The sequence below is a fragment of the Bombus affinis genome, chromosome 8 (genome assembly GCF_024516045.1).
Source record: "Bombus affinis isolate iyBomAffi1 chromosome 8, iyBomAffi1.2, whole genome shotgun sequence".
NCBI lineage: Eukaryota > Metazoa > Arthropoda > Insecta > Hymenoptera > Apidae > Bombus > Bombus affinis.
The window spans coordinates 16,653,563-16,669,175 of record NC_066351.1 but is presented as its reverse complement, the minus strand read 5'-3'; the positions used below and the strand labels follow the sequence as shown (position 1 = coordinate 16,669,175).

The 15,613-nt window shown below is 43.2% G+C and overlaps 2 protein-coding genes across 7 annotated transcripts in view; both read right to left on the bottom strand.

Moving 5' to 3' along the window:
• The window catches only part of LOC126919489 (neuroligin-1-like), a 150,480-nt gene extending 143,810 nt beyond the window's left edge, over positions 1–6,670 (bottom strand). For all 5 annotated transcript variants that reach the window (XR_007711676.1, XM_050728790.1, XM_050728791.1 and 2 more), the window contains exon 1: positions 5,854–6,670. Coding sequence is in view for 4 of the 5 variants with exons in the window: in XM_050728790.1 (XP_050584747.1) it covers positions 5,854–6,670 (817 nt within the window). In the remaining variant the exon portion in view is untranslated. The remainder of the gene's footprint in view (positions 1–5,853) is intronic.
• Positions 1–15,613, bottom strand: part of LOC126919496 (ATP-dependent RNA helicase DHX33) — a 250,860-nt gene that overhangs the window by 185,645 nt on the left and 49,602 nt on the right. Inside the window, exon 8 of one of the 2 annotated variants that reach the window (XM_050728810.1) lies at positions 3,604–3,613. The exons of the other annotated variant lie outside the window; for it this stretch is intronic. The gene's annotated coding sequence lies outside the window, so the exon portion shown is untranslated. Of the gene's footprint in view, positions 1–3,603; positions 3,614–15,613 lie in introns of those variants that run through there. 2 annotated transcript variants of the gene reach the window in all.

Genomic DNA, 15,613 nt, shown 5'->3' with positions numbered 1-15,613 from the left:
CCTTATACATAATGCCTTGGCTTGGGTATCGATAATTTAGGAAGCGTACTTTCTATCGATGGTTCTTAAAATGAAAGTTGACCTATACCCTTAATTTCTTCCGATAGAAATCTGGAAGAAATATATCGAATAGTTTACAAATTTATTCGAAACGTTAAATAATATAAAATTGTCAAAATACAAAAACGGGATATTAAATAGCAAAGTTATATATTTTGTCATCGCATTCAAAATCCATGTGTCGTAAAACGTTAAATCATCCGGATCGCTGCAAATGACACGGTGAATTTAACCACTCGCGCGTTATACAAATAAATTTTCTCTATCAAGCTTCGTCGCCTTGATTCTTACTTCAATGGTCACCGGTAATATGTTATTTCGATTTTCAAAAAGCCATGAAATATGCATTATTTTCGTTCTTGCGCGCTTGCTTCTTTTTACCGTTCAGGAAGAATCGAATATTGGATCGTGGCCAATTTCATCTCGCGCGAACGATCTGCTGTTTCGATTTTCGAATACTAATAAAATACAGATTTATACGCGTGTGCCCGTTTTCGACAGGATTGAAACTAAAACATGGAGAAGTTTGTCGCGCGAGCAAAATGCGTCGAAACCTCGCGTACTGTGTTACTCGCATGATCATGCTGACTAAATTACCGATATAGCATGTACCATGAAAACAATCATTTTTTTTATTATTAGAGTCGATGGAATTATCGTAAAAATACCGTGAAAAAAATTTATTTCGATTCGAATGTCAGCATTTGTGACGAGACCGCAAGTAGTATAGTACTGCAACGATCAGGCACGACGTTTGCTTTTTTCCTTTTTCTATTTCATTCTAAGATCGCTAGTACTCCGCCCCGAAAAAAATCTAACCTCGCCTGACCGAAGTCTAATTTCACGTTAATCAGAAACGAGCTTAGACTAGGTCTGGCTTAGATCTGGGCAACCTAAAGGAAAAAGCTCTCGATCACTCGCACTTTATTAGATGTAAATGACGTTCAGTAGACGACGTACTTTTGGGTCCGTTAAAAATATCGGAAACATATTTCATTGTTCCTTCGTTCGAAAGCCTCTTTGCTCGATAATATGGTTTTACGTAACTAAAATAAGCACGCTGTTCTTTGCATCGAAGACAAAGTAGAGATTGATCTTCGTAGCATTGAATTCATCCTTTATATCATGTACCGTATACACGAATAGGATAGGATGCCGGTGGTAAGTCTTATTCAATGGTGAACCGTACACATTGTACGCTGACGAGCAAGATTAATAGATTTCCTAGAGAGCATGAAAATTTCAGAAACGAAATCAATCTTACGAACTTGCCACGCTTATCTGCCTATCTTCCCTACTTACGAAACGAATCTAATCACACACCCACGCGCTTCTGTCTTCATTAACACCGCACCAGCTATTAATATCAGACACGACGTTAACTCGGAGCGAGTTGCTCCCGTCTATCGTGTCCAACGACTTTCTCCTCTCCGACGATGATAAAAATACTCCTGTTCATAATACGTTACGGTTATATTTCTCTCTTGGAAAAAAACCGAAACAATAGCTGAAAAATTATGCGACGCTGTATTATTCGGTGTGTGGTACTCGAGTACATGTGGGAACGGTCGGGATTTCGCGAGAAAGGAAAATTTTAAAATAATAATAATCATCATTATTATAGTAAAGGACATTTCGACACAGGCTCGATCTTCTTAAACGCCAATCGAACATCGTCTTTTGTTTTTTCGTTGGCCGCGAAACCACACTCGCGCAAACGTCATCGGCGTCTCAAAGATGTTTTATACTCTTGGGGATAGATTTTTATTAGATAGAAAATTATTGTTTCGACTTGAGTTCTGAAATCGACGCAGATCAAAATATAGAGATATTTGCCCGCTTTGCGTCGCAAAGTGTGAGTCTGAGAGACACGTAACGCGACAATAAGCGAAAGGTTCGGAAAAATCGTACATACGTTTCGCGTAATACGAATGTGATACAGCGTCTGTCGCAAAAATAACGAAAATTCCCAAGAGTAGAAGAAATATCGGTACATCTATACGAAACTTTTTACCATTTAGAAGTACAGCCCTCGCTAACGTTATGTCAAAGTTTCGTGTCAGTCGGATCGTTAGAAGCCGAGTTATAATACTCAACGTCAAAGCACCGTTTGTTCGTGGGTCGTGAGCCGGACAGTTGGGTTTTGTTGCACGATAATGCATCGGTTCATTATGCGGCGGTTGTGACTGCTTTTTTGCACAAAAACAAGTTACAACGTTGCACCGTAGTCGCCAAATTTAACACCGTGCTATTACTCTTTGTTTCCACGGTTCGAATTAAGGATGGAAGAAAAGCGTTATGTCACGACGTTTCAACGTGCAAAAGGCAGTGACGAGAACGGCCGTTCGATGCATTTTTGTTAGCCGTGGAAATCCTTGTATCGCCGCGGAAGGAATACGTTTCGAACGAAATAAAATATTTCCTGCGGTAAAATACTTTGCAACGTAGAAATTTAAAGATCGAAATACTTGAAAAGGAAAATATGACTTATCGTTAGTCGACTATCGACTATCACGATCATCGGCACGTACAAATCAACGTACAAATCCGTTAAAAATATGCTTTCTTCCTTTCTTCGACTAAATTACGCTTTATACGTCTATATTCGCCTTTTAACGCCAATCTCCGTTATTACGTTTTTCCATGCTATCGTTGGGTAAATAGATGTCGTCGATAATTGCAATGAAAAACAAAATTATAAATATCTACTCTTTCCGTCGCGAGAAGATTGTCGGTAATAGATGCGGACAGGAACGGTACTTGACAATCTACCTTCGCAGGAGATATACGAAACCTAAATAATCTATTAAAACTGACGTTACAGGAAACACGACGACCAACGCGTGGTAACGTTCGATCAAAGACAAAGTCGAAACAATTTCATACGTATAAGAGGGAAATGCCTACCTCGAGGATAGAGGCAGCTATCCTTAAGACGCTTAAGAACCAGCTTGGAAGCTAACGATGGATACGGTAGTCTAGATTTTCGCGTCGTCTTGTCGCTGGGTTCGCAATCGGAAAACCGTCACGACGCGGGAGACCGATCGATGACGTTCTTTTGTGTAGACGCTCTTCTCCTTTCCTCCGCTTTCTTTCGCTTTCTTTCCTCCGTCTTCTGTCGCTCTTTTTCCAGCATACGACTCCGGTTTATCCGCTTCTTCCCGAAATCCGAGCAAGTCAAAACGAAAAGAAGGAAGAAACGAGGATGAAACGAGAAGAGAAAAGGGAACACCACGGATATCGAGAGCTCGGTAATCGGCACCCCCGATAATCGGCACTCCCCAGACCTTGTTACAAAACGCACTCCCGACATTCGACGATCCATTCGTTTTTTCTTTGGCGTGCAAAACGTTTTATCTACATACGTGTCCCATAACCTTCGATCGAGTCACCGTCTTCTCCTTCCCCTATTACCGATAAACGTAAGTAGGATACGATAAATAAAAAAAAAACATAAATTTTTCAGTCGATAATGCATAGATATTTGAAAAATGCTCTCGTACCTATCCAGCGATGATAGATGATCCGTTGTATAATAACATGCAAAAACTTTCTGTCGATCGATATCATCAACTCGCAAATATTTTTATCTACGTTTCCAACGCTGTAAAGTCCGATAATGCGATAAAACTTTAATTGCGCGGACAGTAATTTCGAATCTACGTAACTACGTTAAATTAGAGGAAATTTCCTACAACGAAGTAAACGCGATACCTTGGCTGTATAATTAAGTTAACCAAATGTTGAAAAGATATAAAAGCGAATTTTCATTCTAGTTTCGTTGTACAGAAATTATTCTTTACGCGTTAACGAGAATTAACTGAGACAAGGGACGAGTAATTAAGAGTACGTGATCGTGTAGTCATACCTACGTAATATAGCAGCTATGATATTAATCTACCATCATAAAAGAGTTATTAGTCACTTGCGAACACAGGCAGAAGCAAGTTTAATCCTTGCCTATCTATTACACCGTTATAGAATGTAACAATAAAGGTGATCTCATATGGATCACGACCGTTTTAGCGTTAGCGCATCGCTATAAATTGGCCAATGCCTATAGCGTAAAATACTGCAGAGTGAAATATAACGTAAAGCTACAAGTCGATTGAAAACTTGCTGCAATTTGCAACAGAATTATTAACTAAACACAAAATTCGTACGCAAAAAACGTTTACAACACTAGGAATAGCGTACTATACGGTATTATTATGGATTATCTTTTTCTTTACTATTTCTCGCATTAACAACGTCGTATATCTCGAAGCTCGAAAATATTTGTAATCGTTGTTTGTATTAAAATGTTATCGTTTGTTTGCCGTCTATCGAAGCGTCCTCGGATTAATACGAACGATCAAAGCAACAAATTCCCTGTAACGTATCCTGCTACTTCGATAGGACAGAAAATACGCTTTTACGAGAAGTATCGTCGAACGAAGCAGAAACGAGGAGAAATTTTCACGTTACTACGATAGATTGTCCGATAAATCTAGAAAGCACGTACAACTCCTCTTTCGTTCTAGATATTACCCGGGCATAGAGAAATCGGAGGAAAGAACGGAATCATCGATCTACGAGCGACGCGATGATCCGTTGCCGAAAAGCACTGCATCCTGGTTCGGTGGCACTTTTCCTCCACTTTTATGCACAAAGATTCGGCGACTCGTACACATTTGCTTACCGCACCCGCCTTATTATCATCGATATACCGAAAAGAACGTGATCCGATTAACTCTGTTCCGTTGTTCAAAATAATCTCGTTCCATCGTGCCAACTCGACCGTATCAGCCGAATCACGATAGATACGATAAGAAGAAACGAAATTCGCTTTACGATTTGTCGATCGAAAATTCCAAGTAGAAGTACTTCTATAGGATGATGTCACGTCACGATGCGACAATCTTTCTAAAACTATTTGCAACTCCTTAGAGATTTCGAATCAGAATTTTGCTTAATCCGATTTTCGTAAATTTCTTCGTGAAAAATGTCACCACTGATCGTAAGTTTGGCGAGAAATTTCAAAATAGATATTTGTAAGACCATTGTCTTCCATTTCTTTTCAATTTCTACGTTGATCGGCGTATGATCTTAGTCTTAGCGATTCGTCGATACGATGAAATAGAACGCCAACAACGAAATTGCCAACTACGAAATTACAAATTCGGCTATTTGTCATTTGTTTGCATCGAAATTATTTTCCGGATTCAACGACAAAATACCAATGAAACTATGTCTTATCACGTTCGATGTTACGTAACCATGTTACGAACTCACGATTACAGTCATTAAACGATAAATGACGATCCAGAAGCGTGAGCGATAAAACTAGACGCGACCATAACCGCACATTTCTAAGGACGAATGTATTAGCTATAAAATTTCACTTGACGTTTCGCGTGCAAACAGCCACTTTGGCTATCGCGTAGTACGCGTGGTTTGTTCAACGTTCAAGTTCACAGCTGATAACGAGATGAATTCTCTTGTTTAAGCGATATTTCAACCCTTAAAATTATGACGTTGATCGGACGAGGGTCATTCGCGGAACGATTACTTCCGTGATACTTTGCAGACTGTTAAATTAAGAAGAAGAGAGGAAGAGGAAGAGGAAGAGGAAGAAACTTGTTGAAAATGCCTATTTTTTTTTTCTTTTTGCTTTTTCAAATCCGTTGGCGAATCACGAATCGCTTTGTACCTAATCACGGTGTTTCTTTTCCAACTAATCGGTCGATACCAATTCCGAGAGAAACTGCCCGGCGCGAGAAACATAAGAAACGGGTAACGAGTTGCACTCACCGTGAGGAGATTTGGGCACATAGAGGTTTAAGTATAGGCAGTCTTCGCTCTGGTTGGCCAGCAACGGTGCTAGCCTCTCGAGGTAAGCCCGTTTGGACCGCGGCAGACTCGAGTCCGGTTCCGGTGGCTTCTGAGGACACGCGGGTGGCATGGTATCCGCCAGCTTGATGCCGCGCCACGGTGTCGGCGTAACCGGTGGCATGTATCGCAACGCTCCGATTGGCGGCGTGGCGTATGGCACGCCGTAATAAGTCTCGACAGACGTGGATGATCTGTCCTCGACACCGCGCAACGTGCCGTACCTGGTCCTGACTGTTCTCGTGCTGTATTTCTGGCTACCAGCGAGTGCCTCCGCTCCACCAGAGCACCAATGTCCGCACAACAGTCCGAGGAACACGACGATCGTTGCCAAACACTTTTTCGATCTGTCTGCTCTATTCTCGCAACGAGTCTGTACAAATCCTTCCCTCCGCTCCCCTCCTTTGCCGACGATACCGTTTTTCCTCGAGTCGCCGTCGTCGTCGTCGTAGCAATAAAGCCAAGATCCCGGCTCGTTGCCGAAAATTTGATCAACCGATGAACGAATTGCGAGCTCGGTAGACGGCCGACGCTTCTCGGCAACAGCTTCCGGCCAAAGGCACCGCTGGTACACCGGAGCACAGTGGAAGACAGTGTCGACACGCTCGTCGTAAACATCGTGGAAGATAAACGACAGGCCGAAACTATTGTCCAAGGGAGGCAGCTTTTCGATAGGATCGAGAGGCGAGAGGTATTTCCTCTTCCTCTTCCTCGGAGACGAGGAGGAGGACGTCCGCATCGCGTCACGCCGCCGCGGACTGGCCCCTCCGGGCCCCGCATCTGTGGGGCCCTCCTGCCAGGGGACGTCCCTCTTCTTCTTCTTCTTCTTCTTCTTCTTCTTCTTTTTCCCTTCCCTCTCGCTTTATATCTTTATTTTCCTTGTTCTTCTCTTCTCCGTCTCTCGTATCCTTTCTCCCCTCTGTGTCTTCTATCGCCCTACCCTCTCTGCGATTTTCTCGCTTCTTCGGACTTTCGTGTATCGTCGTTGCCGATCTAGCGACTTCTTCTTCTTTCGCGTCGAGAAAGCCCTCTCGCGCGTCTTCCTTGCTGCTTCTGTCTTCTTTTTCCTTCGATCTCCAAGATTTCTCCTCCTTGCTATATCTGCTCTCAGTCTTTCCACCTTCTTTATCCACACCCAACTCCCGGTATAACCCGCTATTCGCCCTCTGTTGTTTCGTCTCGATCGTCCAACGATTCGTCGTGAACTCGAAAAAGATCGGTACTAGCGCGCTTATCGGCTGCAAGGCTCTCAATTCCATCCTCGAGGACGTGCGTGGCCGGCAACGAACTTCCGCGATGCCCGGAAGCCGTCGGTTCTCGATACTATCACGCTCGTCGTCGTCGTCGTTCGTGCAATGAGCGACGAGCTCGAGTCGACGTCGTCGAATGATTTTGAGGAAAGCATCGGCGGCTAGGGTACGACTATACCTATGGCCACCCCTGGAACACGAGAAGCTTCCGGAGATCTAGCCTCGACTATTACCGACTGTTCCCTGTATAGCTTCGACGAGCAAAAGCTTCGAAGACTTTATGGCGACACAGAGCAGGATATCGGGGACGATTTGGCAGTTCTCAGAGTATGTACACTTGTCTCGGCTTGTTTACTACGGTATATCGTAACTCTATTAATCAATTCCTTGATTCTATTCGTACGCTGATAGTTTCTTCGGTGACTTCTTTTCGTGTAGACGGTTCAACCGTGATTTTCTGTAACAGAAATAACAAGGATGGCTATATTCTATAATTGTTTCGATCGACAGATCATAACGTCGAATCGTAAGGGAATTCACGAGACGAGAAGAATATCTTTGTGCCTTACGATAGAATCAGTCAAATTTACTTAAAATTTACGAGATCGAAGAACCAAGTATTTGTGGTTAATACGCTCTAACAAAACGTATTTTATATCTTCATAGTATAAGCAGTGCGAAATGCGTGGACGCTATTTCGTAGGACAGACTATATGAAATATATCAAATGCGAGATATTACACATACATTGTGTCCAATTACTACGAACGAAGAGATATGTTCCATCCGAATGTGTGACTCTGTCAAAGTGCGGTCACAAATCCACGTCGAGATATTTCTTGAAAAAAATATTTTTCTTTCTAATAATTTTCATATGTTATAATTCGTATGAAATCTGATAAATTTACAATGTGATATACGTCAGAAACAAGAGAAGAATGCCGTCGGAAGAGAAAAAGTGGATCCACTGAGATTATCAAATATACAAAATAGAAAAATGTAACGATTCGTTTTTGGAATCTTTCGCGAAATGCTATACCAACTTTAATACGACGAGTTTAAAGTACCTACATTAAGGAGAAATTGGAAAATCCACGATGGAAACGCAAAGACGCCTAAATAAATTAGTCTCGAACTGAAATTGCATCGCATAGAAACGAAGTGCGACTTCGTCAGAAACTAATGGAATAATAACGTTACAATCTGGTACCGAAAACCAACAGGGTTGCTTTTGTTTCGCGTTTCTGTAGACGTTCAACGGGCTTTTTCAGTCTGCCGGGAATTACATCGGACAACTCAATTTGTAACACGGCCGGTTTCGAGTTGCCGCAAATGACACGAAAACCCAATAATACCGGTTCTGCGGCAATGCGAGAATTTCCAATTTCCAAGTTGTACGCCTGCTTTAAACACGATCCTTTGCTTCGTCCGGTGTAACTTGTGTCCACTCCCCCCCCCCATCCTCCCCTTCTCCTCCTCCTCTGCTCTCTCCTCTACATCTCTGTCTAATAAGTAAGTTGACATCGACAAACTCGCTTCTCCATAGGGAATCGAAACCAATTACAATATGTATGTATGTACGTAAACATATTTCAAGCGACGTATTAAATTTGACGAAGCTGCGGAACTTGATCTAGTAAGTGGATTACCAAGGGATTTGACGTCGAATGTTTAATTGTTGATCCGGCCTTGGAGTCATTAACCCCTTAACCTACAATTACAACTACGGGCATATCCCGTAGTAGATGATCGGACGAAACGTAAATATATAGGGGACATAGCCCGTAATACGTACTACGCGAGTCGCGCGAATGGCTCGAAGGCTGCGCGAGCTTGTTTACGTTTTCGACCTCGAAAATTCTCGAACGTAAATCGTAGGTTAAGGGGTTGACGAGTCAGGCATTCGCGAATCACGCAAAAGTACGCACGGTTTGTTTCTTTTTCGGATAGGATGCGCCTTAGTTACGAAATCGACATTTATTAAAATTGTAGCAATACGCACTGATTTTATCCCTTATACTCGTTACAGCTTATAGCAGACATCGACAACCGATATGCTACGGATTAATGATAAAATTTGGTGAATGAAAACTATTTTGTCACTGAAAAATGCATTGTCTTCGAGTTGTTTAATATCTGAGCTATCGGTTTGAAAAATTCTTGAAATACGATTAAAATATTAGCACGTTTAATCGAAACGATAGTGGGAGGAATGGTAGGATTGCCGCTAAATATAAATGAAACGTTATTAAACAATGTCGATCATAAAATAGCGCGATGTTTAAAGAAATTTGCAAAGAAGAATAGTTGAATGTACACGATTTTCAACTTGTATCATATTGCAAAAAATACTAAAAGGAAGATCAATGGAATAGAGAAATGGTGGAAAAATATAATAAAGATTCGAAAAATCATATCCCTGTTACTTAGTTACATGGACTAAAAGTTTGAAACAGATTCTGTGTACCTACTTGTATCTGTCATAGATTATTCGTATTTTGCGTAAATCTTTGCGAAAAATATCGAGCGCTGAGAAAGGACAGGTAACTGCGAACCAGCCAGATCAAAGAAAACGTACGAACATTTTTCGAAACTCTCTGTTGGCCAGATTGTGTCGAGGTTTGTAATTCGGAATTTAAATGTCACGATACATCGAAATAAAGAAGGATCTACGTCAAAGTAAAGTTTTAAAAGATTTTACAACGTATAGGTAGAGACAGAAAGCAGGAAAGCAGGTAGAATCAAGTAGCAAGATAAAACTAACGCTGGCATATTTTCGTCTTTTGTCCGTTTGTCGTAGCGTACTAGTAGTGGTATACGTTCTTTAACGCGTCGCAATGCCAGAGTTGGTGATAGTAGAAAAGCCACAGCTTGAAGAAAGCGTAGTTTCCAAAAAGATCGTATGAAAATTTCGAAGCAAATCTGGCAAAAGCCCCGTTAATGCGTGTAATTTGTGGACTACGATACGTATTAGATTCCTTTCTTATAGTCGCATCGCTGAAGTAATTAACTAACGTACGAGTCAAATATACATATACGTGTTCGCTCATCGAAGGTTTCGCTTTTATTCGCTATCGCGATATCGCGATATCGCGACTCGTCGACGTGAAACGTTAAAATGCAAATTAAAGAATTAAAAGGCTTCGATTAAAAAACAAGGAATTAATGTCAAGAGCGTTCGAACGAAACAAACGTATCACCTTAGGAGAACCACGAAAGAATCGTAAAATTTCAATAACAGAGAAGGACGTATCGTTTCCAGAAGAACGAGAAAAAACAATAAACCGTGTTCGTAAAGAGCGCGCAAAGAGTTGGAACGAGCGGCAGAATCGTGAAAATTACGGACGTCCACTGTCATAAAAATTTATACCGCTAATACTCGACGCTGTGTCTCCGGGGTACATAAAGTTTAAGAAGCGTTTAAGTTACCGCCCTCGTCGAAAATTTATACACTACGATAAACGACGCTCCGTTTCCTTTCTACTTTATATTCTATCCAGCTTGACGAATGCGTTTATCTGAAACTCCTCGGACGTGCGAAATTCCACGGTCGAATCGAATTGCGCGTCAAGTACAGACTTCTATCGTTGCGACTGTAGACTATACTTTACAACTTGGAAAGAGGATCAAAGTATAGGCGGATTACGCGTCGAATTCGACGCGATTCGTCCTTATCTTCGCTCCGCTGTCATCGCTGACCGAGATATCGATAACCCGGTCCATTATCGAGACGGTGGAACACGGGAAACCGTGGAGAGTTGTTCGCAGTTGAAATTAAATTCCTAGCTCGCGCTAATTGCAGGGGACAAGCGAGACGATTAATAATACGTCGGAGCCAGCCTCTGTCCGTTCGAACTGCCAAGCTAGCGCGATCGATTCTCGAGGAATTACAGAGAGACCCGGAATGATGGACCTGCAAACTTTCCGATCGAGATGTCGACGCCTTGTCTCTACGAACCGTAAGCCTCGACTCGATTCCATTCGATTCTATGTTTTACGAGTAATCACGATGCTTGGAAGTTGACAATAGTAGTTATTAGAGTTTGAAATTTAGATTAACCGTCCGATTAACCGGTTAGAAATATTACACTTTTGCGAATAATTCCGAGGAAAAGATTAGAAGGAAAGCTAAAAATGAATTTAGACATCGTGTACGATCAGATGGAAAAATTGACCTTCGATGCTCTATAAATAGTCGAGTTAGAGAAGAAGGTGATAAGAAAAGGTTGAGAAGTTCGTTTATCAGCGTCGTGGTAGTTTGCAAATTGTTTCGCAAACGGCTACGAGACGGAAGAGAAGAGAACGGACGGCGGTGAAGAAGGAAAATCAGACCATCGTGGAAAATGCGAAAATCGTCGGCTGTTATTCAACGTGCCAAAAAGGTAGAGAAGGAAACGTCGGCAAAGTTACGAGATCTTTTCAACCATGATTAAACCGTAAGCTAACTAAAAGTTCTTCATCCGCCGTGTATCTGCATACCTTGGAACTTAAACGGCTCGAAGTAGGAGAGGGGGAACGAAGTTAACAATTTACTAAGTAGTTTACTATTAAACTATAAGCCCGAGCGAACAGCTCGTTCGCAATCTGTATGATTAGACAAGGATAGGGCTGCGCACGGATCCGTTCATTGGCATCGTAAAACGAGGAACAACCGAACGAACGCCAATCTCGCCAGCTGTTACTCGGCCTTTCGCTGTTACACCGCTTATATCGACGTACCGTTTTCGAATTTCGTACAAAGCTCCACGGATATCTCTCGTCGGTACACAGTCAATGCAACGAGAGTCAGCTTTGTTCAGTCAACGAACTGCGATGCAAATCCGATAACACGACGGTAGTCGTCTTGCCACGAACTGGCCCAGTCTGATATATCGGACAATGGCAAACAGCACACATGGCGGGCGATGAAGGATCGAAGGAACATGATCGGACGATCCGGTATCAAATCCACGTCTAGTTCACACCGCACTAGTGCAGGTCAATTTGGTTCGCTCGGCTCGCGAACAAACTCGTCCGCCACTCCACCACCTGCACCCTCTCTCAGCACCACCACCCACGAGGTGTTTTCATCCCGTGATCGCTGCTCTCCGGCTGTCACTGCTATTTCTCACGGAAGATGTTGCTCACAACGTCGCGTTACGAATCGCGTCGCCGACGATTACTTCGTACGTTGGTGAAATTTGCAGCGACATCGGGAAAGCAGGAAACAACGGGAGATAACGGAGAAAAGAAAAAAAGAATCGAAACTTGGCCTCGTGAACCGATCGCGTGCGTATACACCGAGAACAACCGCGCTATAACCGAACAACCGACCGACCAAACCCGATCCGACGACCAATCCCAGGGACGACCCGCACCCTCCGTGTGCGCGATCGGCAGTCTGTCCCGGGCTCTACTGATGGCCAACCGCGCGACCTCCATGGAGGTGGCGGTGCTGGTGCTGGTGCTGGTGCTGCTGCTGGCTGCTGGTGCTGGTGCTGCTGCTGCTGGTGCTGCTGCTGCTGCTGCTGCTGCTGCTGCTGTCAGTCGGTGGTGGTGGAGACGATGGTGGTGGTGGTAACGGTGGAGGTGGAGGATGGTCCGGCACTTGAGGAAGCCGGGGCATCCACGGCGCCGACGCCTGGTTTCGTACCGACCACCAGTCCGGTCGATAACGCCACGGCAACCCCCGGGTCGTTCCGGTTCTCCTCCTCCTCCTCCTCCTCCTCCTCCTCTTTCCACTTTCCTCCCTCTTTCACCTTCTCTGTTGCTCTTCTGCTCAATTTTCTCCCTCTTTCATCTTCTCCGTTCGCTTCTCTTCGACTGCTCCCTATTCTCCTCCTTCTCTTTTCTCTCTCTTCTTCTTCCTCCTCTTCGAACTGCACCATCACACTTGCCTCCCTCGATTCTTCTCGACACCATCTTCGCGTCCTCGTTGATTCTCTTCCATCTCCTTCATACTCTTCTGCTGCTTTCGCCTTCTCCTACCTAAGCCACGATTCCTTTTCGTCCGACGGCATCTCCCTGTTCCAGAGAAGAGGCTCGTGTTTTCCACCCTCGTCCGTCCGTCCCTCGACGTTGCTGGCTGTTGTTGCCGCCACCCTTGCGTCTTCGCCTCTTTCGCATACCAGTCGAGTGCGAGCCGAACCAGACGAAATACAGAGACGGTTCGCGTATAGAAACCAGGGTCAAAATAGAGACGGTAAAGATGTTCTCTTTGTCTAAGTTGGCAGCAACGGACAGCCCTCTCTCCGACTGGAAACCGTGGAACGGTCCACCGCGTACGCCTCGAGTCCGTACAGCTGCATTCTTTGATACTTGGCCTGCGCGATCAATTGCACTTTCGAAGAGAATCACCACCGACGACGATCTTCGCACGCAGGCCACGATCCTTTCCGACTCCGTCTCCGAGGTAAATAATTCGCGGCTGGGATTCGTAAACACGACAGAAACCGTCCGGATAAGTTAAACAGAATCGAGCTAGCCTGACTTGCGGTTTTCCTAATAGTGGAAAGGCGGATGAGCATGTCGGAACTCTGACATCGATCTTCGAGGAGGAATTACGTGTTTATTAAAGGGACAAAATGACTTGCAGGATGGTAGAAAAAAGGGAATAGTTCTTATCGTGCCATCGAATGGATGGTTCCGAGGAAGGCTAACAATTTTCCCTGGCTGTTTATGGGAGCGTTCCGGTGCGGCGTCTTTCGAGTATTTTACGGATTGCAGGATCGTTTAAGAGAAAATTATCGCTATTTATATAAAGTACCGATGTAACGTTATCGTATTGCTTTAACACGATATTATCTGTGTCGAGGTTATCTGATAGAGGAACGCGTGGATGAATGTGTGATAGGAATATGTCGAAATAGGTATAAGTAGAGTGTATGCTGCTCCAGATTCGCACTGTGGCAGTGTTACGTTGGAATAGAAGGCGATGGACGGCGTACATTTACAGCGAAGGACCGAAAAAATTATTTATTAGCAAAAAAAATTAAGCTCGATGCGTAAACTTTGACTGAAACGAGAAACTGTACAAGAGACAGCGATGACAGCAAACGACATTCGTATCGTATCAACCCTTTTTCTTTTTCATTTTTTTACTTCGCTGAATTGTATTTCCTTCGTAGCGACGGTGTCCAGGTAGCGACGGGTATACAAGAGAAAGATGTAGAGTTTTCCTAGAAGCAATTACATCGACAATCTGCATTTTCTGTATGTACGAGTGTATCGATACGAGCGGAAATAATGCGTTGAAAAAATAGAATATCGATTAATTTCGGTTTAGATTATTGGAAAAGGGAATTCGATATTCTAATATCAAATTTAACATCGAATATCAGCGTAATTAATTTCATCGCGTGCAATACTTTGTTAATGTTTCACGTATGGAATAAATTTCCAACGACAGTCAAGGATAATTTTGGGAAATAAAAGCTTAATTCGCCTTTATCCGCTCTGTGATGCTGACCTTTGTCTACTCGTGAAACACGATATCTTCTAAGAGGATAGGATGACCAATTACTATAGCATCGACAAAGATTTTTCTAGATATATTTTCTACGTGTAGGTAATTATTTTTATTTATTCAGCCGCACCGACCGAAAGCTGTCGAACCCTTTTGCCTTTTTATTTCGACCGCGTATCGACGCGATATAAGTAATTGGTCGATTGGAGAAAAGCGTTCGACAATCTATGGATTAACGAGAGATCAAGGCAGCAAGACCGAATATAAATATTTGAACCGATCGGTGATGCATCCGATCGCTCGTAAACTAAAACTCCCGCGAGAATTCTGTTCCGCTAAGTAACGCGAAGTAAGAGCACGAGGCTCGATATACGCGTTAAATCCGCATCGACGTTGGACGATACAGCTTAAACTCCAATCAGCGTGAAATAAGGTAGGAAAATTCAGGGCAAGCAAAGCTTTATCAAGTTCGTATCTTACAAACGGCCTCTCGTTGGTGGAGAACAACGAGAGAGAATTGCAGAATTCGAACGCGGTCGAACGTAGCCGGAAATTGCCTCGTTATCCTCGACATCGCGTCACCGTTATTTACGTTATTAGGAATTTTAACGAGCGAAAGCTTACGCTTTCTCTTCGCGTTAGGTCAGGCGGGAGGACTCGGTTACGAGCAACCCCATTTTTCGTTTTCGACGCGCCTCTTTCTTTCCTCCCCGGTTTTTTTAGTTCGCCCCCTCAAAAAAAAAAAAAAAAAAAAAAAAAAAAAAAAAAAAAAAAAAAAAAAAAAAAAAAAAAAAAAAAAAAAATGAAAGAAAGAAGAAAACGAGAAAGAACGGGTTTTCAACCGATCAAAACTATATAGCCATTCTGGATCGATAAGCGAGAACATGGAATGCAAATGCAGCCGAACGAGCACGTAAAGATATTCCGCTCTATAAAACGTCGAATTGCCTCCGCTGGCTGATGAGTATAGACGGGAATAAGATGCCGT